Source organism: Nyctibius grandis, chromosome 17 (genome assembly GCF_013368605.1).
Source record: "Nyctibius grandis isolate bNycGra1 chromosome 17, bNycGra1.pri, whole genome shotgun sequence".
NCBI lineage: Eukaryota > Metazoa > Chordata > Aves > Nyctibiiformes > Nyctibiidae > Nyctibius > Nyctibius grandis.
Window position 1 is genome coordinate 11945501 of NC_090674.1, and position 27627 is coordinate 11973127.

Consider the following 27627-nt stretch of genomic DNA (forward strand, 5'->3'; position numbering starts at 1 on the left):
GCTGAACTGTGTCCTCATGGGCCGTGCAATGGGCTCAGCCACTTCCCTCCTGTGCTGTACACCAGGGCAAGCCCTGTCCCCCCGACTATCGTGGCCCTGGTGCCCCCGGCTGCCCCCCACCCCATGGCCCCGAGTGGGGGATCACGGCCACGGCACCTCCCAGGCCCCGGCAGCGGCCAGCGCGTGGGCAGAAGCAGAGATGTGCAGGCAGGTAACGTGTGTAATCCAGATATATTTATAGGATTATTTTCCAAGATTAGCACAGGATATTAGAAAGGTTATAAAGTCACATCGACGTTCGTTGTCTCCCTTTTATGTACATACAAGAACACAGCACAACAACACCGACCATCCTCTGCCCTGCCCCACTGCCGCGCCATGGCGTCTCCAGAGCTCCCTACAAATATGGCTTTCGTGTCTATTGAGAGTTCAGTGCTGGCTGGGAAGTGGCTGGAGCCTCGCCGGGGCTGGCAAGAGGGAGTGAACAGGTCTGGCTGCACACAGGGGCCACGGGGTCCCGAATCCTCCCCGCTCCCCCAGCGCAGGCCCTGTCCGTGTCCCATTTCGGGTGCCCCGAGCCCAGCATGGGTGACCATGGTGGCACAGGGTGGACACAGGGCTGGAGGTCCCCTGCCCATGTGGCCAGCGAGGACCCCCCCACTCCCAACAGGGCCATCGAGGCCCGGGGAGGTGGCTGGTGCCCTGGGCTCTCCCAGCCATGCGGTGACACTGCCCGGCTTTGCTGGGCACAGGGAGGGATACGAGCCCGGTGTCCCTTCTCCCCTCTGACAGCATGTCCCTTGCGTCACTGCCCCAGCAGCACCGCCTGCCCCATCGCTGCTTCTCTCCCACCATCAGCCACAGTGACACTGTGTACCCCTGCCACCTCCCTGCGCCGCTGATGGTGTGTGGTGTCTGAGCATCAAGATGTAGCTTCTCACCCCTTCGTACGACCCACATCTCCTCTTGCACTTACGACACGGTGTACCTGACCCTCCTTCACAGCCCTGACCCAGCGTACCACAGCGCCACGCACACGCACACCAGGGTGTACCCATCACCCCCGCCTCACCCCCACACACTCATGGTGTGGTGCAGTTCATGACTGACACCCATTGTGCCTCCACTCATGGCTGTGTACTATTCCTCTTCACACACGTGACCTGGTGTATCTGTCACCCCTCACATGTGACCTGGGCTCTCCATCACCCTCATGCCCGTGACAGTGGGTCTACTGCTCCCTTGCAACTACTGAAGCCCTTTGGCTCTTGCTTGCGGACACAGCCTCATGTTCGTGCTCCCCCCACTCCCAGGACCTGCGACGCCTGGGGCTGCAGCTCAGCCTCTCTCTCGCGTGGCTGTAGCAGGACAACGGGCCCACCTGGGGTGAGATCTGGCCCATCGTTTCCTGACATCGGCTGCAGGCAGCAGGTCCCGCCCTGATGCCCTGCCCATGCCTGGTCCTCCCCGTGCTGCATCCTGCCACGTCCCACGCCATGCGGCACCTCAAAAGGCAAATCCTGACTTCCCTCACCAGGGTGAAGTGGCAACCGCTGGCGCCAGCCCTTGAAGCAGCTCTGGAGCAGCAGTGCTGGGGAGAAACCAGCCACGGCTGTGCCCACACTGCCTCGAAGGGGCACAAACCTCCCTGTCCGACCTCAGCTCCCACCTCCCCTTCCCTAGGGACCAGTTAACCCCCTTCCCTCCCAAAACCCCCAGCTGGGGCTTTCTTTGTAACCATCTACAGCACGTAGACTTACAGTGAGATTAAATTGTACTTGAAAACACATCCTTGCATTTTTATTTGAAGGAATCACATCTATTCGATAGTGAATGTTAAAGATCTTCAGCGAAGCGTCAGGTCGCACATTCATACGTGCTCAGTGTGCAGTGGAGCAGCTAACAGCTTCGATATCTGCAGTGTCACCTCCAGCAGCAACGGCTGCATCCCTCAAAAAGAGCTCGGAGCTACCACTGGGACTCCAGGCCAATGTCCTCCTCCAGAAAGATGGGAAGGGAGTAACAACATCGAGAAAACCGCAGGTTTTCTTCGCCAGGTATGACAAAGGCTTTGTGCACTTCTCTCTCGAGGTGCTGACACCCTGCTGCCTGCATGCTCCTGACACGTGATTTAGCCACGGTCAACCTAGTCACATCTGTGCACGTGCCACAAACGCATCGCTCATTCATGCCCTGTGCCCACTACTGAGCCATGCCTCTTCTTCCTCATCTGCTTGGCCCCAGCTCCCTTCCAGCGCTGCTTGCTCTGCGATGGCTTCCCCCGGGCATCCTCCTTGTGCCACGTGCTCGCAGGGTCTGGATGGGAGCAACACTACCTGTCCCACGGGCACCTCACGGACACAAGCTCTTCCTCTGCCTCTAAAGTGAAGTCACCCACACTACCAAGGGCTCTCCTCCTTCAGACAACCTGAAATCGAAGGGGTGCCCAGCCAAAGGGCAGCTGCTGCAAACCCCTTGTGTCAGACCAAGAGATGCTGGAATCTCGGGAAGCTGGAGAACCTCATCCCACGGGTGAGGGATGGTGTGTGGGGTGTCCTGCAGATGCTAGAGTGTGCAGCCCCTGCAGCCCCGTCCTGAGGGTGTGTGGCTGGGGTGGGCCAAGCGGGCCCTGGGGACATGCTGGAGAGGTTGGGAAAGCTGCTTGGTTTTGTCTTGGGAGAGACAGTGACACATGGAGGAGGTAGGGCAGGACCCCCCGAGCCTCCTTGGAGACCCCCAAACTACCGAGACACTAAACCTGGGCATTTCAGCTGCTGTTGGCTGCAGCCCTTGGAGCCGAGAGAGAAATGGCCTTTTCCAAGCTCACACCTGCCCTGGGAAAGGTGACAGACAGCTCCCAGCAGCAGACCCCAGTGGAACCCCCTCCTGCACATTTCCTCGGCCAGAGCAATCCCAGGCCTCATGCCGCCCTGGGCTGCCTGTGCCATGGAGCTGGCCATCTCCTGCGCAGCTCAGCTCAGCTCCCGTGGTGCCACCAGCTCTGTCCGCTCTGGTTGGAGCCACCCTCAGGGTGGCTACCTTTCCAGAGGCTCCGTGGGCCCCAGAGCTGGCCCAGCGAAGAGGGAAGCGGCGATAGCCACAGGCCCACCGGCTCCGCCCGGTGCTCCCAGCGCAGGTGGCCTCCTGCACTGAACATCTCAATAGATGGTGTGAATTGACGTTTTCAGTCTGAGAATTTGTGAAGTTGGGGCTTTGTCTCTGGATTCACCCCCAAACCTCTGCCCTCCCCCCTCCCGCCGGGGTGGGACCGGGGAGCCGCAGTGCCCGGCAGCTCCCAGTCTCTCTGGGGGCCTCAGCGGTTCCCACCCTGGAAGCTCACCCCCCCTTCACACATCTACCACACGAGGACAGATCTCCTCCCGAATGGACACTGTTCGACAAGAACCACCAAGGATAAAATCAGGGCAGGTGTCTGGGGTCCCTCCTCGCTCGACCCCAGCCGCGTGCCGAGACCTCAGAGGCAGAGACGCTGCCCGTCAGCATCCCGCTCCCGTCCCGCCAGCCATGCTCCCCACCCCAGCTGGGGCCGGGGCCATCACGCAGCAGCTGAGGCTCAGGGGAGCAACGGGAACGCGGTTCCCAGCTCTCCGTGGAGGCACGGGGCGAGCGCTCGTGGCAGAGGGGCCACCCAGCTGCCCTGAGCTTGCACCAGAGCCTGGAGCTGATTTTATCCTTGGATGTCAAAGAAACCAAAATGGAGAGAAACAAAGGAAAGAGCTACATTGACCCCAGCCCAACGTCCCAACCAAGGGCCCAAAGCAAAGAGCAGCCACAAAACCAAAGCAAAGGTCCAAAGGAAGAAGGAAAGTCGCTCACTCACTGGTTGGTCTGTGTTTTGTGCGAGCGCCGGTCGCGGGGATGGAGGTGCAAGCAAGCAAACGGGGCCGGGGCTTTCGCTGTTCGTAGTAATAACGTTTTGTACAAGTTCAAGAAGTAGCATCAGGTCTCAGGCCGGTCGCTCTCTGCTCTCTGTCCTGCCATCCCTCTGTCCGTCCGTCTGCCCGTGCCGGGCACGAGAGAAAATCTGTTGGGTTGAGTGGGGTTTGTGGTCTGGTTTCCGCTTCCATCAGGGTCTGTTGGCTCCATTTCTTGCTCTCTCCGACACCCCTAGATGAAATACTCCTTCTTGTCGTCGCCGCTGGCTTGGCCGCCCTCTGCATTGATGATGGCCGTGTCGGCATCTGGGGCATCGTCCGACCCCTTGGCCTCATGGGTCAGGTATGTACCTGGGTGGGGAGAGGGGGTCAGCATCACGGGGGGGCTGCCGGCACCCCGCTCCCACGCAAGCAGGGGGAGGCTGGGCTGCCTGAGGGGGCCTCGGTGGCAGAGCCCGAGGGCTGGCTGGAAAGCGGAGCTGAGAGGAAAGTCCTTTGGGTTTGGCCTGAAATGGAAAAGTCACCGGTCTCCTTGGGACAAGCCCTGCCTGGGGACCAAGCCTCGCCTGGGCTGCTCATGGCTGTCGCAGTTGTCTCTGGCCAGAGGGTGAAGCTGCCTCCCCCTCTGCAGGGAGCAGCCCCTGCCTGCATTCCCAGGCACGTCTCCTGCCCTCCCCGCATCCCTGTCCCTGTTCCCCCTCAGAAAACCGGAGGGCTTCTCTGCAAAACTGCCATCTGCAAGGAGGCTCCAGCTCCCAGCTGCCCCCGAGCCGGCATGGCGTGGGGCAGAGGCGGCAGCGCTGCTGGGCTCGGAGGGCAGGGATGGGGGCTCTTACTCACACATCACCTCTGCTGGGCTTTGCCGATGTCTGGATGTGACCGTCTCCCCGTGTCTTATGCACATACCTGCCAGGCGGATGAAAAGTCCAGGGATGGGGAGATGGAAATGGTGGAGGGGAAGGAGGAAGGTGGAGGGCTCGAGGGATGGCGAGGAGGGCAGGGAGAGGGAGGAGGTGGGGTCAGGCACAAATGGGGACAGTGGCACAGGCAGTACCGGGGCGGTGGGTACCAAACCATGAAGGAAAGATGGAGAAATGGGGTAGGAGCTGCCTCCACCTGGTGCTGCCCAGCTCCAAGGACTCACTGGGACATCTCCACGCAGGGGTTGGTGCCAGCACGGGCACAGGCAGCAGTTCCCAAACCCAGGAGGGCTCCATTGGCTGCGCTGGGTTTCTCCAGACACGGCGCAGGTCTGCAGGACGGGGAGCTGCCTCCCTTCACCCCTGCCCCACGCTGCCCACTCGCTCTGGGGATGCAGCCCTGCTCCCAGGGACCCACCGAGGGGGGAGCACACCCTGCGCTGCCTGCTCCGACACGGCATGGGGGTCTTGGCTCCGCGTCCTCCCCGTGCAGCTCCCCCACTCCGTACCTTTGTGTCTGATCAGGTAGTGTCCCAACACGATGAGAAGACTGAGCAGGAGGAAGACAATGACGGCAACCACCCCGCCAATCACTGCATGGTACGTGCTGGATGTCGAGGGCACTGGGCTGGCATCTGCCCAGACAGCAAAGGGAGAGAAAACAGAGAGAAGGAGACGCTGCAGACCCTGCTGCCTGGCAGAGGCTGCTGCTCATCCCCCGGACCGCTCAGGCTGCAGGCGGGCACCTTGGAGGGCCTGTTCCTGCTTGGCTTGGTGCCATCAGCTCGACCCTGCTGCAGACGAGAGCTGGTGAGGTGGGAGCAAGAGAAGAGAAGGCAGCGGGGGAAGCAAGGAGGGGAAAGCAATGGCCATTGGTGCCAGCTCCTGCGGGGAGTGAGCCGAGAGGAGCCCTGACAGCTTTGCTGGGAGCCCTGCCTGGGCGAGAAGGCAGCTGAGAAGAGCTGCGATGGGCCAACTCATCCCTGTGCCCGGCTGCCTGCGATGTGCCCCAGGGAGCAGCACTGTGGTACCTCTGCCTTCAGGCACAGCCATGATCCCACCACCCCATCTTTCACGGTGGGATTTTTTCCCTGAAATGGGAGGCTGAGCACACGGTGGAGCCAGGCTTGGCTCACTCTTCCCCTGCGCCGTGACAGCAAGAAGGTGACATGGCCACACACTGCTCCCCAGGAGGTGACAGCACCCCAAGGAAGGTGGGACCCCAAGGCCAGTCCCACGTTAGCCACATCTTGTAGCACAGTCTACGCTGGGATCCTGCATTAGCCCTGGTACACAGGGACAAATCTTCCTTCCACTCCACTCTCATTGTGCCCTGTCAGCTCGGGGGCAGACGGAAAGGGCCACAGAAACATTCAGAGACAGTGTTCAGACTGGACGGGGTGGGAAAGACAACAGGGGAGGCGACAGGACAGAGGGACGACATCTCACATGGACACAAGACACAGGTTGCAGCTCACAGGCAGCTGCTGCCACAACCTGCCAGGAAGAGCTGGAAGGACCATGACACAGTCCAGGCTCTGGGGGCTCAGCTCTCTCTGTTGCATACCACCACCCCGAAGTGCTGAGATGGTGGCTGCAGAGTCCACACATGCCAACAAGCAGCTGCACAGGGACTGGAGCCTGGCCTGGCTGGGCACCTGGGACGTGGCAAGGGTGTCCCTGGCCCGGGGCTGGGCCACCATCCTCGTGCGGAGCTTCTCCCGCTGGGCTGGGGAGCAGTGGGTCCGTAAAGAGAGAGAAAAGGAGCTTACGGTACCTTGGATGGGAGCTGGAGTGAAGGATGAAGCGGTGGCCATGGAAGCATGAGAGATGGGCTGGGAAGGGCCTGGCGGAGGGGCTGGAGTGGAGTGAACGTGTGGGGTGGGGAGCTGGGAAAGATCTGGGGAGGACAACAAAAACACAGGGACACGAATCAACCCCGGGAGGTGCCAGTGAGGTGTGACAGAGCCCATCGGAGCGGACCCCGTCTCCCCACAGCCTGATGGGACCCATTCTTCTCAGTGGCTCCTTCCACGACCCCTTTCTTGGCCACAGGTCCTGCTCCTCTTCTCCTGTCCCCGTCCTCTGGGACACACTGCTGTGAACGTCTTCCCCCATTCTCCTACCCTGCCAGCACCCCTGGTCACTCCTTCCTCCGTGAGGGACCCCACGGCGACCCTCCTGCCTGGGAGCCCTGGGACTGCAGTGGCTGGAAGGTGTCACCCACCGTGAGGTGCCATCTACACTTTCCTATGCGCACCCTCAGGGACTGCTCCGTCCCCCGCTGTCCCTCGCTGCCGAGCAAGGTGGCCGCAGCCGCAGGTGGGCTTGGGGGCTTGACTGGGCAAGGCGGCTGCTCCAGAGATGGTGCCCGAGACCCACTTGGCTCTGGGGAAAAACAGGGGGGATTTGACAAGGGGAACCAAGCCGAGACATGGAGCTCCTCTGCTGGGGCTGTGACACCAAGCGGGTGAGGGACACTGGTGCTCTGGGTGCCGTGTGCTTGTGGACGGTGTCGAGCACCCCAGATGCTGCTGTGAGCCCACGGATGGGTGCTGAGCACCCTGGAGGCTGCTGTGCTCCTGGATGGGTGCGGAGGGCTCTGGGTGCTGCTGTGTGCTCACAGCTGGGCTCAGGAACCGGCTCCCTGCGCAGACCCCGCACCCAGGGGGATGGGGGGGACACAAGGGGTGATGGAGGAACGACTGGCACAGGGTTGGGCATTTATGGGCTCATCCTGGGCAGGCAGAGGAGTGGGACTCAGGGGGACAGGGTACCCAAGGTGCCATTGCTGCCATGCGCTCCCTCTACCCACAGCCACACTGGAGGGGAAGGATGCCAAGAGAGCCCAAAATGGGAGGAGAGGGGAAGGGGATGGGAAAGGGAAGAGATGGAGCAGAGAGAGTAGGAGTGATGGAAGATGGAAAGTCCAAGGCTGGTAGAGAGGAGAGATGGGAAGAGATTTGGCAGAAATGGAGGACAACCCCAAATCCAAGGCCAAAACCGCAGGGAAGCAGGCTCCTACCAACACAGGAAAGCTGCCGGGTGCAGAGCACAGGAGCCGGGGCAGCACAGCCACAAGCGGGATGAGCTGAAGACGCGCTCGCAGCCCCATGCAGCGCACGGCTCTGCTCCACGTTTGACACGCGGCGCTTGGACACAGCAGGGCACAACGACAGCGAACGCGGCAGCAGAGCGCAGCTGGGGCAGGGGGAGGCGGCAAGGGGATGGCACCATGCGGGGAGGCAGCGGCTGCTGCCCCTTCCCACACGAGGATGGGGTCAAGTGGTGACACGGGACGCAACGCAAGCCTGCGGCTCCAGCGGCTCGGGGCAAGCCGCGGGGCCTGTCTACAGAAGCTTGGGACAGGGTTGCCAGAGCACCTCACGGCTTGGAGGTGTCGGCGCCGTCTGGAAATCCTCTTTGGCTCATGGCAGCGACACGCAGAGGCTTCCAGCCTGCGACAGGCTCAGGAGCACTGGCTTTTCCTCCTGTCCCAGAGACTCCAGCAGAGTCCTGCCTACAGCCCCCGCAGCTCCCCCATTGCACCCACTCCCCATCAGAGGCAAAAGGGACCCAGCTCAGCCTGGGCGGCGCCGTGTCCCTGCCCTGACCCCCCCCAAACTGCTCTCTACCCTTCTCTGCCCCAGGCAGCAGCGGAGGGCTGGCTGTGGCCAGAGTAGCTGGGGGTGCAGTGCTCTACCTGCGGGCGTGCAGGACCAGTTGCATGCATGCACCCACCCTGCGCCACAAAGCCCCCCTCCCACCACAGCCCTCCCCAGATCCACGTGCCCCTGCACAGGGGGACACAGCCGGGATGGAAGCGGCTGCTGGGAGAAGCCGGGTGACGCTGGGTGCCCTGCGGCCCCGCTTACCGCTGACGTCGAGGTTGTACTTGGCCACAACGCTGCCCATGGAGCTGGTGGCTGTGCAGACGTAGGTGCCGCTGTCGCTCTTGTTGAGGAAGGGGAAGATGAGGACGCTGTCAGAGCTCAGCTGCAGGGGTGCGTCGCTGCCCTCCTTCTCCCACAGGAACTCCTGGGGGCTGCGGAGTGGGATGGCGATGAGGCACTGCCACCCTCCCAGCAACCCCGGCAGGCTGGGGCAGAGCAGCGTCCCTGGCCGGGCAGCGGAGGGGACAACGAAGGTGTGGGAGTATTTAAGCAGGAGGGAAATACCCATTCAGAGATGAGCCAGCACGGATCTGCTGCTCCAGGGAGAGGTCAGGGGCTTTGCCTGCTCTCCGTGGGGTGCCCGGCCCTACCTGGCATCGGTGCAAGGCCAGTGGCCTGCCCTGAGCCCGCACAGTGCCACCCATGATGCCCAGCCTAAGCTCTGCGGAGTGCTAAGTGGTGGTTTTGGGCACCTGGCAGCAGGAGGGTGAGCTGGCCAGGGCCTGGCAGGGCTGAGCAGGACGAAGGCGAGTGGGGGCCTTACATGGGGTTGCCCTGCCCGTCGCACTGCAGCTGGAGCTTCTCGCCTTCCCGCGGGTACTGAGGATACGGCTCGATCTTTGCTGTCGGCTTGTCTGGAAAAGGAGGAGAGGCACAGCTGGGTGACCGCCGGTCCCTGCCCCACGCTGTGCAGGGGCCTGCGGCGCTCCAAAACCCTGCCCCTGCCTTGGCCCCAGCTCTGCCTGTGCAGGGGCGCAGTGTAAGCACACCCGTGGGTGGGAGGGTGCACCAGGGTGGGGGTCAGCACTCTGGGGATGCACCGTGCAGCTCCCACCCCCCTCACCTTGTCATCACAGGGGACAAGCAAGACAAGGGGAATGGGGACACGCAGGAGATGGTGCAGGCAGGTAGCAGGGGATGGGACAGACAAGTCTCAGGGAGATGGGGACAGGCAGGACACAAGGGACAGGGACAGGCAGGGGAAGCCAAGGGCATGCATGTGCAGGGGAAACGTCACTGTGCAGTGCCCTGTGTGTGACAGGACCGCTGCACATGCAGGTTTATGAGCCCGTATGCATGTACGCGTGACGGCTGTACGTATGTGTAAATGTAGGGCCATGTGCGTGATGTCTGCTGAGCTGTGGTGATGCTGAGGCCTCCTCCATCTCTCCCACTTCTCCACAGCCCTGTCCCATCATCCCCTTGCGTCACGTACAGTGGACCTGCAGCTTCTGCGTGGTCGACCTCTCAGAGTTCTGCAGGGACTCATGGTCCACGGTGCAGGTCACCTCGGCTTCGTTGTCCTCCTTGGTGACGCGGAACTCCACCCGACTGCTCACAGTAAAGGTCTTTCCGTTGGGGTCCTCCACCACCTCGGTGCCTTCATCTGTGGGGACAGGGGACCATTGGAGCTGATGGACACAGTACCCCAGCAGAGACATGGGGCTGACGTGTGTTGAGCAGGGGACACCCCGTCCCCGTCCCTTTGTTGGCAGTAGCATAGGATGCCAGTGTGGTCCAGCACTGGGCACACCTGCAACCCCTAGTGCCTCACCTGTCTCCATGGTGTTCCCCAGCCACCCCAGTCACTCAAAGCAGAGCCCCATTGCTTGGGCACCCACCCTTCAGCTCCTTGTTGCCCTTCTTCCACCGGAGCTGGGCCGCGGGCTTGCTGCCAGAGGACCGGCAGGTCAGCCGGGCTATCTTCTCCTCATCAATGGGCTGCTCATGGCCGAAGATTTGGGGCTTCTGAGGGACTCCTGTCAGAGGAGGAGGCAAGAAATACAACAGCCTGTTAGCCGTGCGTGTGCTGCCACCCAGAGACAGACACACATGCAGAGACATGTCAATAAACATGGCAAGGATGAGTTAATGGGTACGAATATGGGAGTAGCAGAGCTGAGTAGCTGTATGGACAGCATCTTGCAGGCAGGGCAATGGTAGACAGGAGATCAGGAGCAGGCTGGGGGGACGCTACCGGTGGCTTACCCAGCACAGTGACCAGGGCCTTCGCAGTCCGCACGGGCATGGTGAATATGGAGCAGGTGTATTCCCCCTCGTCTGACAGCACCACGTCACTGATGCTGATGGTCAGCTCGTTGGGTGTGGACCTCTCCAGCTGGATCCTGTTATCTCGCAGGGCTGGGGGAAAAGGGGCAACAGGGTGAGCGACAGGCTCAGCACCACCACATGCCTCCTCCACTAGCTCGTGTTCTGCCCAGTGGCATCACTGTAGGTGGGGAGCAGGAGGGAACATCACCCTCTGGGGCACCACTGGCCCTGGTCGACTTTCCCTCTGCCCCACCATCGCTCCAGTCCTGGAACTGGCTCCTCTCCCATCCCCAGTTCCTGTGCATGTACCTCGTTTCTCCCCGAAATAGAGGGTCTGCTGGGCAGGGTTGGACCACTGCAGCGAGGAGTCATCAGGATCCTCCACCTGGCACTTGAGCACCACCGTACCACCGGCCACCACAGTCTCATCCGACGTCGTGGGCTGGCTCTCTGGACACAGACAGGAGAGGTTAGCAGGGGCCCTGGGCATCGCCTCTCCCCAAGAGTGCATGAGCATCACTGAGCAACCAAGGGAAGGGAGGGAGGAACGCAGCAGTGTTCCCAAAATCCCTGGGACAAGTAGGGCTCCAGTGCTGGGCTGAACACAGCTTGCTTAGGACAAGCATTTTTTCCAGCTGCCCCCAAGCCCTGGATGGCTGGGCTACACAGACCAGGGCAGGGGCACTGGGTCACCCTGGCTCAGCTGCTCTGGGTGGCAGCACGGAGGGACACGGGGAAGAGGAGCAGGTGTTGCCAGAGGTCTGGCGGGATCCAGGGACTGTCAGTGCGAGTGTACGCCAGTGTGCGTGCCTGTGTATCTGTGAGCATCTGTACAGCCCCTTGAGCGTGGATGTGTGCACACACACGTGCTCGTGGGTGCGTGTCCCTCCCCAGGGACAAGGGGTTTCTATTGCACAGGCAGCGTGCCTGGAGCAGAGCCATCCTGCGCACCCTGAGGACAAGGAGGACAAGCTCAGAGGCATGTGCCAGCCCGGGTCTGCCCGCTGCAATCCTATTCCCCAGCAGGGAACAGCCCCACTACAAATGCAGAAGGAAGGACCAGTGGGCAGGATCCGTTCTGCTGCCCAACCTGCAGCACCCGCTGGGACAGCAGCTCCCAGAACCTGCTGTCCCCAGGCAGTAGCTCCATGCCAGCCGGCACAGAGACATCAGTCAGGCCTGGCTCCGAGCATGGCCCCTGGGGCTGCTGGAAGACACAGGCAGCTGGTGCCAGCCAGGCGTGAGAGGATCCAGGCAGGCGCAGGGGTACCAGGAGGCAGCAGGAGAGCCTGGCACTGGCACCGGCTGAAGGCACCTGGGGAGGCAGCAAGCTCTGCTCCACCACCAGTGCCAGCAAGCCGGGGTTTGCAGCCGTGGTGCCTCTGTGCCAAGCACCCCACGCAATGGGATGCTCCACCGGCCATCTCCACCCCGGCCTCCAGCAAAAGCATCCGCGGTCCATTGACCGTGGCCTGTGGGGTGCAGTCAGTAACCCGCTCTCCACGTCATTCCTTAAGTGGACCTTTTCCTGCTCGCGCTGCTCCTGGGCTCTGCACGTCCCTTCCCAGACCACGTTTCCTCAGCTAAGGCATCGTCCTTCGCTTCCTTCAGGCTCCTCAGAGGGCTCCACGCTGCCAAGCAGCCCAAGGGCAGAGAAGAGCAGCAACAGGATCAGATAACCCCCCGCCTGCCCCAAGGACAGCTATTTTGGGAAAGCTCATGTGCCAGTGAGCTGAGCTGCGCAGGGAGAAGGGGGACGCTGGCTCTCCCAGCCTGGGTGCCATGTACCCTCCTCACCCGCGGGGTCCACAGGCAGCCACGCGGACAAGAGGGAGGAACACGGATGCTGCTGCTATTTGCGCTTCGCTCACGTGCTGGACGCGGGGCTTCATAAAGCGTCGTCTTCTATGTCGGCCCAAGTTACTCACGTTTAGGCAGGGACTTGGCCTCAGGACCCCGAGCCTTGGGTGATCCCACCTGTGTGCCCACGCAGCCTGATTTCACAGGCTTGTTTTCCTGCGTGATATTCACTGCTTGGGAGAAGCTCCAGTTATTGGAAGGACAGGGGTGGAAGCAGCTTTGGCTGAATTTCCCCATTTTCCACTCAGAATGGTGAAAGGAAATATTTTCTTTTGCTCACGTTGCAAATTCCCCAAAGCCATCTCAGGGAGCAGGAAGGAGCGAAGAGGTTTCGGAGGAGGGCAGGAGGACGAGGCTGCTGTGCTTCCCAGGGACTGCCTGGCTCGTGTTAAACTCCAGGAAAGCCCAGGCTGGAAAGCGCGTTAATCCCTCCCTGCCCACTCCCAGCAGCCACGATCACCAGAGATGCATCAAATTCGGATTAGAAGTATTCCTGGGGTAAAGGCGCTCTCTCCAGCCCCAGGAAACTCCTCATCACTAATGCTAACATTTCATGCTTGCTCTTGATGTTTTGCTCCTCCCCACCTGCCTGGGTTTGACGTCCAGCCCTCGGCCGTCGCTACAGCCCTGCCTGGTCGGCTGAAGAGCCTCTGGTTCACATCTCCTTCCCTGCAGACATTTACAGGCAGTGATCAAGCTTCCCCACCCACCAGCCGGCTGGAGCGCCCGAGCCTCACTCCACAGCCTGTTCCCAGCGGCTGATCACAACCCAGGCTCTTCCCCAACACGTCTCCCGCTTGCTCAGGGCCTGGGCACCGTGGGAGCTCTGGCGAGGACCACCAGGACCCCCGATGCTGGGGACGGCACCGGGTGAGTGGGACCCCGCCTCTGCCATGGGGGACACGTCTCTGCCATGTCCCATGCTGGGGTCTGCAGCTCAGCCAGGCATCGAGGTCACGGCTCTCCATTCACTGCGCCTGACTGGGGAGATCTGTCTGTCGGCTTGTTTTAATTTGGTTAACGATGCCTTTGTGCTGCTACTACAATAATTAGGGGATTAGGCTGTTGCAAGCCACTGTTGTCCAAACTCAAAACACTCCAGCTCGGATGCAATTGAGGACAGGGTCTAAAACCCATGCAGAACCGACCCAATCTCTTAATTAATGCAATTACCATCACCTGCCACAGCACCGGCCTCATTATGGTATCAGTGTGGGGAGAGGCTAAACTGAGCAAGATGTGTTTCCCCAGGCACAGTGGCCAGGCAATGCCACCTGTAGCCCCCCACTGGGTGACACACAGGGCACCGCACAGACCCAGTGAAGCTCTGCCTTGGCCTTGTCGGCGACCTCCCTTCTCCCTCCCTGGCTCACAGCCGGGACCACCAGGATGGGTCTCCAACCCCCCGGAGACCACGCTTCTGCAAGAGCTGCGTCCGGCTCTCCTGCCCATGGGCACATTTTGGTGCCTTGTGTGGGGTGGGGAACGAGGCCCCTGCGGCGGAGTCCCCCTGGCCCACCGCTCTGCACCCTCCACCCCACCGCTTCGCACCCTCTGGCACGACCTAGATACTCAGCTCGCCTCCGCGCCGTGCGCCCGACAGCTTGGAGTAACAGATGGGCATGGCTGGGCCACCACAGCTTGATTTAATTAAAAACCACCGTGGCTGTAACCTGCTGGCCCTTGACAGAATAGGGACGGAGCCGCCGCGGGATCTGCCGTGGTGCCAGGAGAGGAGGGGGTGGCAGGACCCCAGGAGCAGCGAGTCCCACTACGGGCGGCTTCACCCCCTCCCGCTCCTGCCACAGCCCCTGAGGAACAAGGTTTGCAGGGTCCCCGTCCCTCCCCAGCCTCGCAGGGCAGGAAGGGAGGCACAAGGGGCAAAGCTGCCATCCCACGCTGAGGACAGTGGCACATGGAGAACGAAGATGCCTCTGCACCGTGACTGCTCCCAAAGCCAGCAGCTCCAGCCCCAGCACGGCCCCGTGCATCCTCCCAGTCAGATCCTGGGGGTTCCCAAGGAAGATGAAGGGAGCTTAGGGCACCCTGATCACACCGCAATGGCCCTTCCACAGCATCGCGAGGGGTGTTGCTATGAGAAAGCAGGCACCCATCACACGGGGGTCCCACGGCAGCATCCCGGGGCTTGGAGGCACACGGGGGAGCGGAGTGAGGATGCTCTAGAAAACCGGCAGCAGCGAAAGCTTTCAGGTCTTCCTGGCACACCAGTTACACCAGCCCCCGCGAGCCCGGGGACAGGTGCCCGGACGCTCAGGGAAGCATCCGCCCTCGCTGTGCCAGCGCCTGCTGCCAGCGCGGAGCTGCTGCCACCTGACAGCCTGGGCTGGCTCGGTCCCGTCCCCTCACCCTCCCTCTGTGAAACCACGCATGGCCAAAGCAGCCCCGGGGGCCGCCCCATCGCCACAGTCTGAGGGGCTGCACGGCCCGAGCCCCAGCGCGCTGGCAGGGCTCGGCGCGTCAAACGGCCTCTGCCCTCACACCAGGGCGAAGGAGGCGAGCGCACGGCCCTGGGGACGCCAGCATCGCTCTGCAGGGATGAGGCGAGGCAGAAGCACACAGCGTTTAATGCAGCCTTCCCGCGCCGTGCTGGGCCCTGCGGGTGCAGCCAGCCCGGGGCCCCGCTGCCAGCATGGCCAACAGCCCTCCCGGGCTCACGGCTCTCCCCTCCAGGGGGGAAGCAGATCTCTCCGATGGAGACCTCGCAGGGGCCACCGAGCCTCGCTGGCCACCCCAGGCCCCTGCCATCACCCTGCAATAGGGTGAGAAGTTACTTTGCAGATGGCAATCCAGCAGCGAGGTGTCCTGGCAGGCAGAGGAGCTGGCTCTCGCCCCACAGGACCCTCCTGGGGAGGCTGGATCCGCCGCAGGCCGGGACGCCGAAGGCTCAGTTAGTGCCCTGGACCCGGGGACAGGCAGAGCAGCCTCGGGCACCCACAGGACACTGAAGCAAACGCTCCGCCGGGCCCCGTTTTTGGCCAAGAGCTGCTGCCAGTGTTTGTTTCAGATCCCAGTCAGCAGAGCAAAATTAGAGCAGCACTGCACTCTAGAAAAATCAATATTTCATTAATTAAACCTGTGCACTTTTGCAGGGGGGATGCATTTATATTTATGAGGGGAAAAATGATGTTCACATCTCTCCCAGCTCCCTGAGCCCAGCAGGAGGACCTGCCGGCATGCACATCCCCTTCCAGCACAGACCCTTCTCCAAGGTCTGCAGCTCTGCTGCTTCCAGCCCCAGGGCACTCCCATGCAGACACACGAACCCTCGCCAGCATCTCCGGGGGCTTCTGTGACAAAACCCCACGGCGTGCCTTTGGCCTTCCAGGAGGAAGGCCTCAGGGAAGCTGTGAGCGGTGCCTGGGAAGGACACCACAGCCCAGCAGCCTTCACAGGGCGTCTGGCAGACGCCCGGCTGCCCGCAGACCTCAGCAGGGCAGAGTGTTCGCCAGGGCCTGTCAAAGGCTGGAGGCACTTCCAGCAGCAACTGCAGTCACGGCGGGCAGGAGCTGGAGCCACCAGGATCCTCTCCCACTCTCTCAGCCTCTGCCAGGCACGTCCACCCCACACCTGAGTCTGCCTCCAAGCTGCAAAAGCATTTCTGTTGGGGCAGAAGCATCCCCAAAGGAAAACACCCACTGCTCAAATCCCTCAAATGCCTCCAGTCTGCAGCCATGGCCCAAAAAAACAATACTTGTCATTTTCCTCATTCTTTTCTTTTAGTCTAGTTTCATCATCATAAAGATCCAATCTATCTCTGTTGACACAGACATTTTCTAAGGTGAGTTACCTCCTCTCCGAGGACTGTATTTTAATAATTCACTCAGCAGCCGTGAACTGCAAAGCTCCATTTCCAGCCGCAGGCATCCTTCCTGCGCGGTGACACCAGAGTAGCCCGGCCAAGGCACCAGTTTTGAACTCGGTGGATTGCGAACCCAGCCAGGCGGGCTCAGGCATCTGCTGTGCAAGCTGATTTGAGTGGTGTGTGAATCCACAGTCTGGGACACTCGGAGCCCAACTTCCAGGCTCCTCCTCACCGGCAGCTGACTTGCTCCAGATTTTGTTAGAGGGGGAAACCTGCTCTTGTTTCCGTGCATCTGCTCAACGCCACCCTGCGCTCCTCTCCCCTGCACACCTGCCTGCGGAAGCCACCCTAGCCAGCGCGAGGCATCCCTCTGGGAGCCGCAGGGCAAGGGGCCCTCCTGCAACCCCTCCGGGGCCAGCTCCTTTTCCAGTCCCGTGGCATTTAGACATGTCTCATGGCTGCAAGGCTTTACCAAGTGCTGTCACCAAGCGGCAGCTAGCAAGATGGGATGGCTCCCTGCCAGACAAGCTAGAGCAAGGCAGAGGAGGATACAGGCAGCAGGAGGTAAAGGAGCAGACGGAGGACCAGGCTGCAGGCTGAAGCAGGCTCAGATCAAAAGGTGGTGGTGGGAGGGATACAAGAAGCCAGGCTGATCTAGGACAGGACTAGAAGTGGGGACATCCCTGTGTGCCATCACCCAGCTGCTCTCCTGGCAAGCAGGGGTACCCCACTCTCAGGCTGGGCAGGCGATTCTCCCCAGCACAGCAAGGCCACAGGGGCTGTGGCATCCAGGCGCTTTGAGAAGTTTCCCAGGTTTTCCTCACCCTCACAGGGCCAAATCCATTCAGGATCCCCATTTGCACCCTCTGGCGCCAAAACTTCCCTCTGGCCCCTCCGCCAGCTCCCACCCTTGTACCTCTGGCCCACAACAGCCAGCCTCTCTGACCCATCCTTCCCACAAAGCAAGGGATTTGATCTCAGGGTGACAAAGGACTGTCACATTAACACAAATGCTCACTAGAAGTGGAAAACACACAACCCCTAATAGTCCGCTCCAAACTCCAGATCTCTTATAGACAGGGATGCTGTGACATGCCATTCTCCAACAGTTGGCTCTGCAACAGCCAAGCCCTCTGCTTCGAGGGCTTGTGATGTGGGGTGTGGGATCCAGAGGTTAATGAGGGGAGCAACAAGGGGACCTGCTGTCCAAGCTCCCAACATGACAGGATCTTGCCTCTTGCAAGTGAAGCAGTCAGCCAAGTGCAGAGGCTTCATGCCTTCAAGTGTGGTCCGCATGAAAAATCCCGACTCCCCACCCTAAACAAGAAGTTCTATATTATTTCTCTGAAAGCAGATGCGTACATGAGCATTCTCTGGGAAGGCGTAAAGCAAGAGGACCCAGCTCCTCATCACAGCCTGCTCTGAACCCTGGGCCTTTGTTGGCATTCTCCCAAGCCCACACTAGAGACTTTGGTCACAGCCTCCAGGACCGCACTGATGCTCTCCAGCAGCCCCAAGCTCTCTGCAGGCGAGAGCAGCATGGTCCTGGTCCAAGGGGCACCGACACTCCACCTCAAGCACTGATGGCAAATTGCAAAGCTGCATCCTTCTCCCAGGGTGTGGGGATGTGGTCACCTCCCTGACAGACCCTGCCCAAGGGTACAGAGAAAGCTGAGAGCTGCCTGTGACACCTGACCAGGGTTAAGCAACTGAAACATGGCCAGCAATCAGCATTCAATCAGGAGCCAAGGGCAGCCAAGAAAGAGAGGCTGGTTGCAAGTGCTGCCGAAGCTCTCCAATCAAAGGATGCCCTCCTCCTCCAGCCCTGGCTGGCTGCTTTTAGAGCAAGCTGACAGAGTCCCTCCTGCGTGCCTTCGGGTACGTCCTCGCCGCACGCCTTCTGCTGCTGCCACGCATTGGAGCAGAGCTGGGAAGCGGCCTCTCCACCGGGACCAGCAGGACTCTGCTTTCTGCCCTATCAAAGCACACAGACTCGTCCCCCCCAGACACTGACGGCTCTTTCAGTTTCCCCAGGACCGGACAAGCCCCCGCAGAGAGCTGGGACAGGAGCAGGCTGATCAGGGGACTAGGGAGCTGGGGAACACCTCTGATGGCAGCAGCAGCCCTGCCTGCAGCTTTGGCAGCCGCACAGAAGCAGGCGGCTCTGCTCAGTCGTGTTTGCACATTCACACCGGTTTGGCGGCCAATTAGCTCAGCAAAAGGCAGTGGCATCATCAGGGAATCCTGGCGCAGGGCACGGTGATCGCCTCCTTCCGAGGCCACCAGCAATCCCATGGCTGAGAGGATCTGTTGCCATCCTGGCCCGCAAGTCACCAGCCACAGCCCAAAGCTGCAGCCTGCCCGGGGAGAGCAGAGACCCCAGCACAGGCACATGCCGCACGCAAACCTGCGAGTACAGGCACATCCTCGGAGGAGGCAGGACAGAGAGGAGGGGGCAAAAGCCCTGTCCTGGGCCACCACAAATCATCCAAGCACTGTGACAGCCATCCCCAGTGTCAGAGGTTTCCTGGGACCCTCCAAAAGGGGACTAATTCCCTTGCGAACAAGCAGCGAGCTCACCCGGACCCTCCATCTCAGGCCTCCCTCCGGCACAGGGCAGCAGCAAGCAGAGCCAGGCAGGGTGACCCCTCTCCCCGGGCCCTCCTCCAGTTTGACAGCAAACGGCTGATAACTACTTTTTTGAGCGTGTTTTCTAGCTCCTACCCTAAGGCCAATCTCCAACACGGCTGTTGCCAAGGGAACGAGCTCTTTGCTTTGACAGTTCTGTTTTAAGGATCGCCCGCCTGCCCAGCGAGATGTCTCAGAAACGGTTGCTTTGGATGCCCTGGTACATCGCTTGTTGCTTTGCAGGCATCTAAACACTTGCAGCAGAGCTCTGCCCAAGCTGGCATGAGAAACCGTCACTCCCAACCGTCTGAGGCTTAAACACACACAAGGTTGTGTAAGAGGATATTTATAACAGAAATAAGAAATGGGAAACCCTGGCAGCTCTGCTCCCCTCCTAGGGGACAGCATGCCTGCCGATGGGCACCACACACTCATGCCTCCTCCTCCTGACTTCCCAGAAAGACAGGAGGGAAGAGTAATTTCAAAAGACTAAAATACAGGTTCAATCCTGCCAGTCTTTCAGATGACTGCGGCAGATGCTCTGTAGTGCCCAGCTGCAGCAGGGAGTCCCCACATCCCACTGGATGCCCCAGGAGAACGGAGTGCTCTCAGCTTTGGTTGTGGCCCACCAGGTCATCTCTGCTGTTGCATGGTCTGTCCCTTTTGGAGATGAAGTCCCTAACATCACAGGGAGACAAAAAAACAAACAAGAAACCAAAGCTGGCCAGATGAGGAGAGGCAAAACAGCCCCCCAGGAAAGCGCCACGATGCTGACCTGTTACTGCGTTCTTCAGGGTGAAGCTGTCTAAAGACAAGGTAAGAGCAGAGCCCCACAGCACACAGCCAAGGCAGAAGGCACCATCAGCAGCATGCCACACCACTGGACCTGTCTCCCCGTAGCTGCCACTGCACATCAGAGCGGGAGGAGAGCAGAGTGCAAGCCTGACAGCAGCAGAAAGGAGCACAAGTTGTTGCTGCCCTGGGCACAGCACTGGCACAGACACCACCAAACACATCCTGCCTCAGGGTGCACAGGGCAATGGGGTCCCAACGAGCCCTATCTTCTGCAACCGTCAGCCCTGCGCTTGTCTCCAGACTGAGAAAGTGAATCCAGCTCCCGTGCAGCATCTGCGCAGCGGGTGGCCCGGGAAGCCTGCTGCTCTCTGCGCCGCTGGCCACTCAGACCAGAAGTGTCAGAACTCGCCTTCCCTGGAAACAACGGCCTGAAAGCAGCAGCAAAAGCAGTGGTCTGGAAAAGCTAATGCTCCACATTAGGCTTGCCAGTAAGCATGCCATCTGAAGCACTGTAAGGTGAGGAAGAGCATCTGTAGATGGAGCAACTGCCTGGGCCATCACCTGAGGAAGGGGCAGGTTCCCCCAAGCAGGACCCTGCAGCAACAAGGGCAAGCTCACAGCTCTGCTGCTCCACAGCCACAGGCAAACTCCAGGGTCACCTGGAAAGATGCTGCCATCTGGCTCTGCAGTAAACATTGCCGCCCTCCAGCACATCCCTGTGACACCAGGGAGCCTCCACAATCCCCAAGCGGTGGGAGCTGCAGCATCTGATGCCTGCCCATGCACACATCAGTCCCTGTGCCCTCAGCCCACATTACAGCGGAGGCAGAGCGTGACGCCAGGCAGGTGACTGGAATGGTTAAGCACACTCCTGCCCAGCCCTCATCATGCATCTCAGCTTCCCCGCCCTACTCCGCTGTTATTGACTGCTCATTTTAGGTAGCCTTGTCTGGGTTAGTGCTTCTGGCATCAGGGCTGCCCAAACACAACACACGACATTACTGCGTCCAACTCCTACCTGGCTCCTCTCCATTCCCCCCAGCCAGCACGGCCCTCCCTCTGCCACAGCAACCACACAGCCCAGCACTGGTTGCGACAGTGGCAGAGGGGCTGAGACAGCCCTGGGTGAAAGCAGGAGCTCTTTCAGAGCGGGATGAGAGCCTTGTCCCCCACCTGCCCTCGCAGGGGGACACGGGAGCCGGGGCACCAGGGAGATCACTTATACCTCACCATCACAGCATGATGAAGGCCCTGCTGCTGCATCACTTCATGGCTGCAGGTGCCTGGCAAAGAGCAGAGGGGAGAGAACTGGACCAGATGGTTCAAGCTGAGCTGACCCAGTAAGTCAGAGGAGGAGGATCAGATACACTGACTACGTGGATGTTACAGCACCGGCATCACCTTCAAGGTCCCATGGAGTCACTGAAGAGCCAAGCAACGAGGAGGCAATTCAATCTCTGTAGACACAATGTCAGATGACCTGCATGGCCAAGCCATTGCCTGGGCTGTAAAAGGAGCCTGGAGAGCAGTTCAGATGGAGATAAGGCTGGGCACTGGGCGTACCATGCCAAATGCTGGCACAGGGAGCAGAGCCCTTCCCAGAAGGCACCTGCATAAGCAGACCATGCTCTACAGCAGCTCTAACACAGCAGCAAGACCCAGCAGAACAAGCCCAGCAGCATGCAAGCAGAGCCCACCACGCTCCAAGACCATCACACTGGCACCACCACCAGCAAAGGCACCTCGGACACATGTTCACATCCTGCACCACCTCCTCCCTCACTCTGCTCCTCTCCTGTGAGGATGTGAACAGTCACGCGGCACCCTGGCTTGGGGTAAAACTAGGTTAAAACCAACCTAGTGAAAACAAACAAGAATGTTAGCTTTAATGCAGATTCCTCCATCTGGCTAAGTGCCTGGCCGTGCCAGCACCAGGGTGACTACCCAGATGTAGACGCCTCCAGTTACTCCGGCAATTCCAACACCCCTGGCGAGGCGAGAACGTCAGGCAGAGGGAGAAGAGGCAGCGTCTAGCATGCAGGAGACCTCACAAGCAGGTAATTCTGGGCAAGTAGGGTGCTTCCCTCCATCTCCTTCCAGAGAAAAGGTACCCACACTTGGGAGGTGCTCAACTCATGTGTCAGCAGCAACACATCTCTGTTGGGAGATTTCTCCCCTGCCCAGCAGACCAAGCCGCCACAGTCCTAGCAAACACCCGGGCCTCAGTGTTGCAGACCATGCCAAAAACCTGAGGCATTATTGGGACAGCAGCAAAATTCCTGTCCCACGGCAGCAGTGCCAGCACATCCCCTCACTGTCTGGGTATGCAGCAGGGCAGCTCTGCAGCGCTTGATCCCATGTATTGTCTTAAAATCCAGCATTGCCTGTTGAGCCTAACACGTTGTGCCAGACAGCTGAGTGGTGGCTTTCACGCTCCCTGTCCAGCTCCCTCCACCCAGCCACTCACAGACGGATGCTCTCCTCCGGCTGATGTGCTGATCCCAGCTGCGCTGCCACTGCAAGAACAGGTTGTTTCCCCCAGGCAGCTGATCAGAGTCATCCAAAATCAGACCATCCAGGTATCGAGTGATGCAGATAGGTTACACTCCCTCTTCTCATGCCTGCACACCACCACCTCATCAGGGATGTCACTGCTTCCTCTACTCTAGTGCCAAGGGCTTGTGCTGGCATAGAGAGACTTATAGCATATGGTGAGCCCTAATGATATGTGAGAACAGGGCATTTGCACACATTACCTGGGTAAAAGCACTGCCGTAAGCAGCAATCAAAGGATTATGTTAGCTTCAGACAACTACCGGGCTTCCACCATCCCACTTCTGCACACCAGGGCTCCCTCCCATGGACCCAGGGCTGATGCTACAGGCTGGAGGTCACGCACAGCCTCCTGTAATCTGGCTCAGGACCAGTGCTGACATCTCTCCAAAGCTTCTTCTGAGGGAGAAGGACTACAAGACCTGCAGCCACCATCTGCTCTAGGGCTAGACGATGGCAAGAGCCCTGTGGGAGTCCAAACCTCTCTCACAGCCCTCCACTCCTACCACTAGACACCATTCCCACAGAGGCACGGCAGGGTGCATGACTTCTTACAGAAACGACATCAGCTGGAAGCACAGGGCATTTCCCCAAAACAGAGGAAGCTCCTTCTGCACGGTCTATCTGAGAAGACACTTCCACCAGCTTCAGAAAGATGAAGCCATCTTCCAGGAAGGGGAGAGTCTCCTGAACCTGCCTCTCTGCAAACGCCAGGCAGGTAGCTCACCTCACCTGGCTTCAGACATCTCAGCATGGTCTGCAGGCTCTCCTCAGCCAACAGGTAGTCATGGGCACAAGCCATCTAACCAGCCTCAGTATCTACAGGAGGAGACAGAGCAGCCCTGGCCCCCCTGCTGTGGCATCTATACCTGGTCTGTCAGACCCAGCTCTAAGACCCTCAACGTTGAGGCTTCTCCCAGCAAGAGAAACACACACAATGAATGCAGCAGCTCTGACACAGTGGAAGATAACTGGATGCAAGACCTGAGCTCAGCTCCCTACTGTGCCACTGAAGCTGCCCAGCCTCCCCCCTCGCTGCCGCAGGATGGTGGTGCTCCTCGTGCTGCACGTCGAGGGTTGCTCAGAGCCCGCAATGCCGGTGTCACAGCAGGATGAGGCTGCTACCAAGCACAGGGAAAAACAGCCCCAAGAAGTCTGTTTTTGGCATGTTATGGCTTCCCATGGGACAACAGTACAGCACTGTTCAAACAAAAGGGTTACACAACTCTAGAGTGGAATAACTCCGTGGGGAGAATAATCCTCACAGCAAGGACAACCACGCATCCAGCCCAAACACTCAGAAATCTGCCGACAGCAGCACAACACCAGCCAACCACACAAACACAGCCCTGGTGCGAAGCACCAGCGCTTTCAGTGCCCAGGGGGCCTCAAGGGACTCTGCCAGGCCCCACCGCAGTTGTAGCTTTGAAATCCAGAGTGCTGGAAGAACATTTCTGCAAGGAGAGGAGACAGCTACTCCATCCCTACCCCAGGAAGGGTGCTGCGGAAGGGCTTTCCTAGCTGGAGAGCCATGCTGGGAGCTGATGGCTGAGGGGCATGAGGGTAAGGCACTGACTGAGAAGACATGCCAGCAGCTTCTTTTCAAGCATCTTCCAGCCATCCGTTTCCTCTGCTCCCAAGGGCTTTTGGGGGGTCCACTTGTCTCACTGTATCAGACAACAGAGAGCCTGGCAGCTCATGGCCAGGGCTGGGCCACAACAGCAGGTCAGCCCTGGAAAAAATCTTGCCGTGTCATCATCCAGGCTGCATCCTGCCCTAGGACTACACACAACTTCAGGTCACGGCCACCTCTCCTCATGTGAGCACTTGCTAGGCTGCTCAGCCACCCCCTCACATGCTGAGCATCACCACACACAGGATGCCAGGACATCCCTGTGCCATCGGACTGAGCATCACCCACACCCAAGTGACTCTCTTGGGCTCCTGTGGGAGGAACATGGCCATAACCAGAATAAATCCCCGGATTCATGGATGGGAGTGCAGCCACCAACCCACACCAGCCCCCGGAGAGGCTCTGCCTGTGACAGTGACCTCCTCCAGCAAAGGGATGGGCCACAGGGGAGGCAGCTGCTGGCAAAGGCGGGTGGGAGGCTCGCTCCTCGCTCCAGCACGGGCAGCCCAAGCCATGGGCAGGAGGCTGCTGGGTTCAGACCTCTTGCGCTCTGTACCGTGCTCCCTCCACAACAGCCCTTGGGACCCTTGATCCCAGGGCCACATACTCATGCTAGAATTACCACCCTCCTTCCACTGAGCCACTGGCAGGGACTTGGATGGCGACTGGACCCTTTCCTGCTGCCAGCCTAGGCAACATCCCCCAAAACACAACGCGCAGACCGGGGGTAGAGGCCGAGCCCCAGACGGCTGCTCCATCTCCCCACGACCTGCTCCCCACCCAAACACACACAGCAGCGATTTCATCATGACCAGCGACTGCCAACCCAGCAAACACAGCCCTCAGCAGCCCGACAGGAATTACAGCCCCTCAGCAGCGAGCGCTGGCAATCCAGCAAGGACTCCACAGCTGAATGGTTATGGAAAACAAGGTGTCACCACTGACGAGCCCCTACCAAAACCGTATTTGCTTTGCGGCAGTTCATTACGGCTGCCTCGCCCTGCGCCCGCCGCTGGGGCGCACGGCGGGTAAACACCCTTTGTCTCAAGGGCTGATGCTCCAGCCGAGCCCGCGCCTCCCGCGCACGAGATGCTGCGATGCCACCAGGCACCGGTGGCGGGATTCCAGCGGGATGGCGAGCGGCCGCCCTTCCCCGAGCCCACCGCCCCAGGGAGGGGGGGCTTCGACCGGGCAGCTCACACCGAGGGCTCCTGCTCTGCCGGGGGCGACCGGGGACCCGCCCGATCCTGGGGAAGGGTCTCCCAGCCCCAGGGAGGTCACCGCCGCCCCGCCGGGGGCTCCATCTCCCGCTCAGGGGGGGTGTCTGCCTCCCCCTCGGGGTCACCACGGACCCCCGCCGTCCTCTCGAGGGGGCGGCTCTACCCCACCGGGGAGTCTCCATCCGCCGGGCCCCCCCGCAGGCAGCGCCGGGAGGGGCCGGGCGCCGCCGCCGCCGCCCGCCAGGGCCTGTCTGGAACCTTCCGCCGCCCCGGCCCCGCCCCGGGCGGTACGCGGCGATGGGGGGGACACGGCGGGCAGCACCGGCGCTGCCGTGACCTTGAGCCCCACCGGCCGCCCGCGGCACCCGCACCCGCACCCTCCCGGGGCCGGCGGCGCGGGCGGGCCCCGAGGGCAGGGCCGGGGCGGGGCGGCGGCACCTGCGGGCCCCGCCGCGCCTGACCCACATAACGGCGCGGCCCCGCCCCGCCCGCCACCGCCCCCCGCACCTGTCGCTCGCGCGCGGCCGGTCCCCCCCCGCCTCCCCGCGCGCAGCCGGTCCCCCCGCCGCCGGAGGAAGGTGCGCGCTCCGCCGGTCCCCGCCGCCACGGGCTGAGCGATGGCGGGAGGGCTCGCCCAGCCCCGGTACCGGCGCCGCGCCGCTACTTACCGTCGCGGGAGAGGTTTCCCCGGGCGGCGCCGAAGCAGGCGAGAAGCAGGAGGAGGCCGAGGGGCGGCATGGCTGCGGCAGGTGCCGGCGAGCCGAGCCGAGCCGAGCCGAGCCGAGCCGATCAGGCGGCGGCACTGGGCGCGCGCTGCTCTCCGCGCTGGAGCCGGCGGTGCGGCAGAGGCGCGGGTTAAATAGAGCGCGAGGAACAGACCATTCGCGCCGCGGCGGCGGGGGGGGGCGGGGGGGCCGCGCCGATGCCGCCCCCCCTCGGCCCCCGTACAAACATGCCCGCTCCGGCCGCCGGACCCCCCCAGCGCCCCGAGGAGCGGTGGTGCGCTCCACATGCGCGGCTCCCCACGGGAGGCAGGTGGGCGCGGGGCGGCAGCGGCGGGGGGGGGGTCCCGGGGGTCCCCGTGGTCCGCACCCCACTTTCGGGCTGGGGGGGCCGGGTCCGCGCGGGGCCGCGATTTGTCAGAGTGTCGCCCCCGGTCCCGGTCCCGGGCTGAGGGAGGTCCCGCCCTGGGGGAGGTCCCGGTCCCGGCCCCGGCCCTGCCGCTGGGCGCCTCGCAGCCCCGTGCCTCGCAGCCTCGCCCGGCCCCGAGGGGGGCCCTCCCAGAGCATCGGCCCCGTGGCCCGGCGGGCCCTGTCCCTGTCCCCGTCGGAGCCCACCGCGAGGTGCCCGGGGCAGGCCAGGGGCAGCTGCTGTGGCGCCGTGGCTCTGCCCCACAGGCGGGGGGCACGGCCACCAGATGGCGTCCCCAGGGCGGGACAGTGCACCTGCCAGGCCGGGACCCTCTGCGTGGTGGCTCTCCAGGTGGGTCTGGGATCAGTGGTCTGGGAAGCACGTGGCAGAGCCCCGGGCTGAGCGACGGGCGGCCGGCGTTGCCGCGGGGTGGGGGCAGCGGGACGCAGGGTTGCTGCTCTCTGGGGCAGTTGGCCCTACTCGGTCTGGGATTGCTCTCCTCTGTGCCACGTGCTTGGCATATGTCGGTTTGCGAAGCAGCTCCCATGGCTCTCGTGGCTGAAGGCCTGGCTTTGGCTTTCCGCTCACTTCTGCGGCCAGCCTGTCGAGCACGACGAGCAGAGAGCGTGCAGCTTGATTGATGCAGGACGGTCTCCTCAGTGTTTCATGGGGTCGGAAGGACTACAGCTGGCATGCTGGGGTGTGACCCATGCTCATCAGGGTGGCTCAGCCTGTGCCGGGTCCTCAGGGTTGAGGACTTCCTCTCTGTCTCTGCAGCAGCCCACGTACTGCCCGGTTGCATGACCAGTCCTTGCTCAGACTTGCAGCTGAATCACGTTTGGGGTGAAGTCCACGTTTGTTCCAGTCCTTGGCTGCCAGTGCCTAAAAGTCAACGTCTAGCCCTTGCTATCCCATGGCATCTCCCAGGCAACTCCTTGATCCACTGTTATTCATCCATGTGAGCATCCATTAGATGATAACACCCGAGTGCTCGCTCATGCCAGTCCAAACATTTCTAGCTTGGACTCCCTTCTGCAGCCCTAGAGGAGAAATTAACCCCTTTTGCTTTAGTAGGTCTGCAACAAACGTGTACATTCATTTCACACGTCAGCGTAAACTCCTCCTCACGTGCTTTTATACTGAGCTTTCCCACACCCTGATGCTCTCCTGCACAAATGCTGTGCAAGAGGGATGTCTCTGTTAGTCATCATCTCCGTGGGAAG

The 27627-nt window shown here is 61.2% G+C and overlaps 1 protein-coding gene across 5 annotated transcripts; it reads right to left on the minus strand.

Annotated features, from left to right (window-relative positions):
* Positions 1 to 212: 212 nt before the first annotated feature.
* On the minus strand, positions 213 to 26094 carry CADM3 (cell adhesion molecule 3). 5 transcript variants are annotated; one of them, XM_068414301.1, is made up of 11 exons: positions 25942 to 26094; positions 11071 to 11211; positions 10699 to 10851; positions 10332 to 10469; positions 9926 to 10096; positions 9254 to 9344; positions 8692 to 8861; positions 6594 to 6716; positions 5326 to 5451; positions 4737 to 4802; positions 213 to 4247 (listed from the first exon to the last, which is right to left on the minus strand). In XM_068414301.1, exons 1-11 carry the CDS (start codon positions 26009 to 26011, stop codon positions 4129 to 4131), a joined length of 1368 nt encoding a protein of 455 aa, XP_068270402.1. In that variant the 5' UTR covers positions 26012 to 26094; the 3' UTR covers positions 213 to 4128. The 5 variants fall into 5 exon arrangements, with proteins under 5 accessions (XP_068270402.1, XP_068270405.1, XP_068270403.1 ...); XM_068414303.1 differs by having other exon boundaries at positions 4151 to 4247; positions 4744 to 4802; XM_068414304.1 differs by lacking the exon at positions 6594 to 6716.
* Positions 26095 to 27627: the final 1533 nt, after the last annotated feature.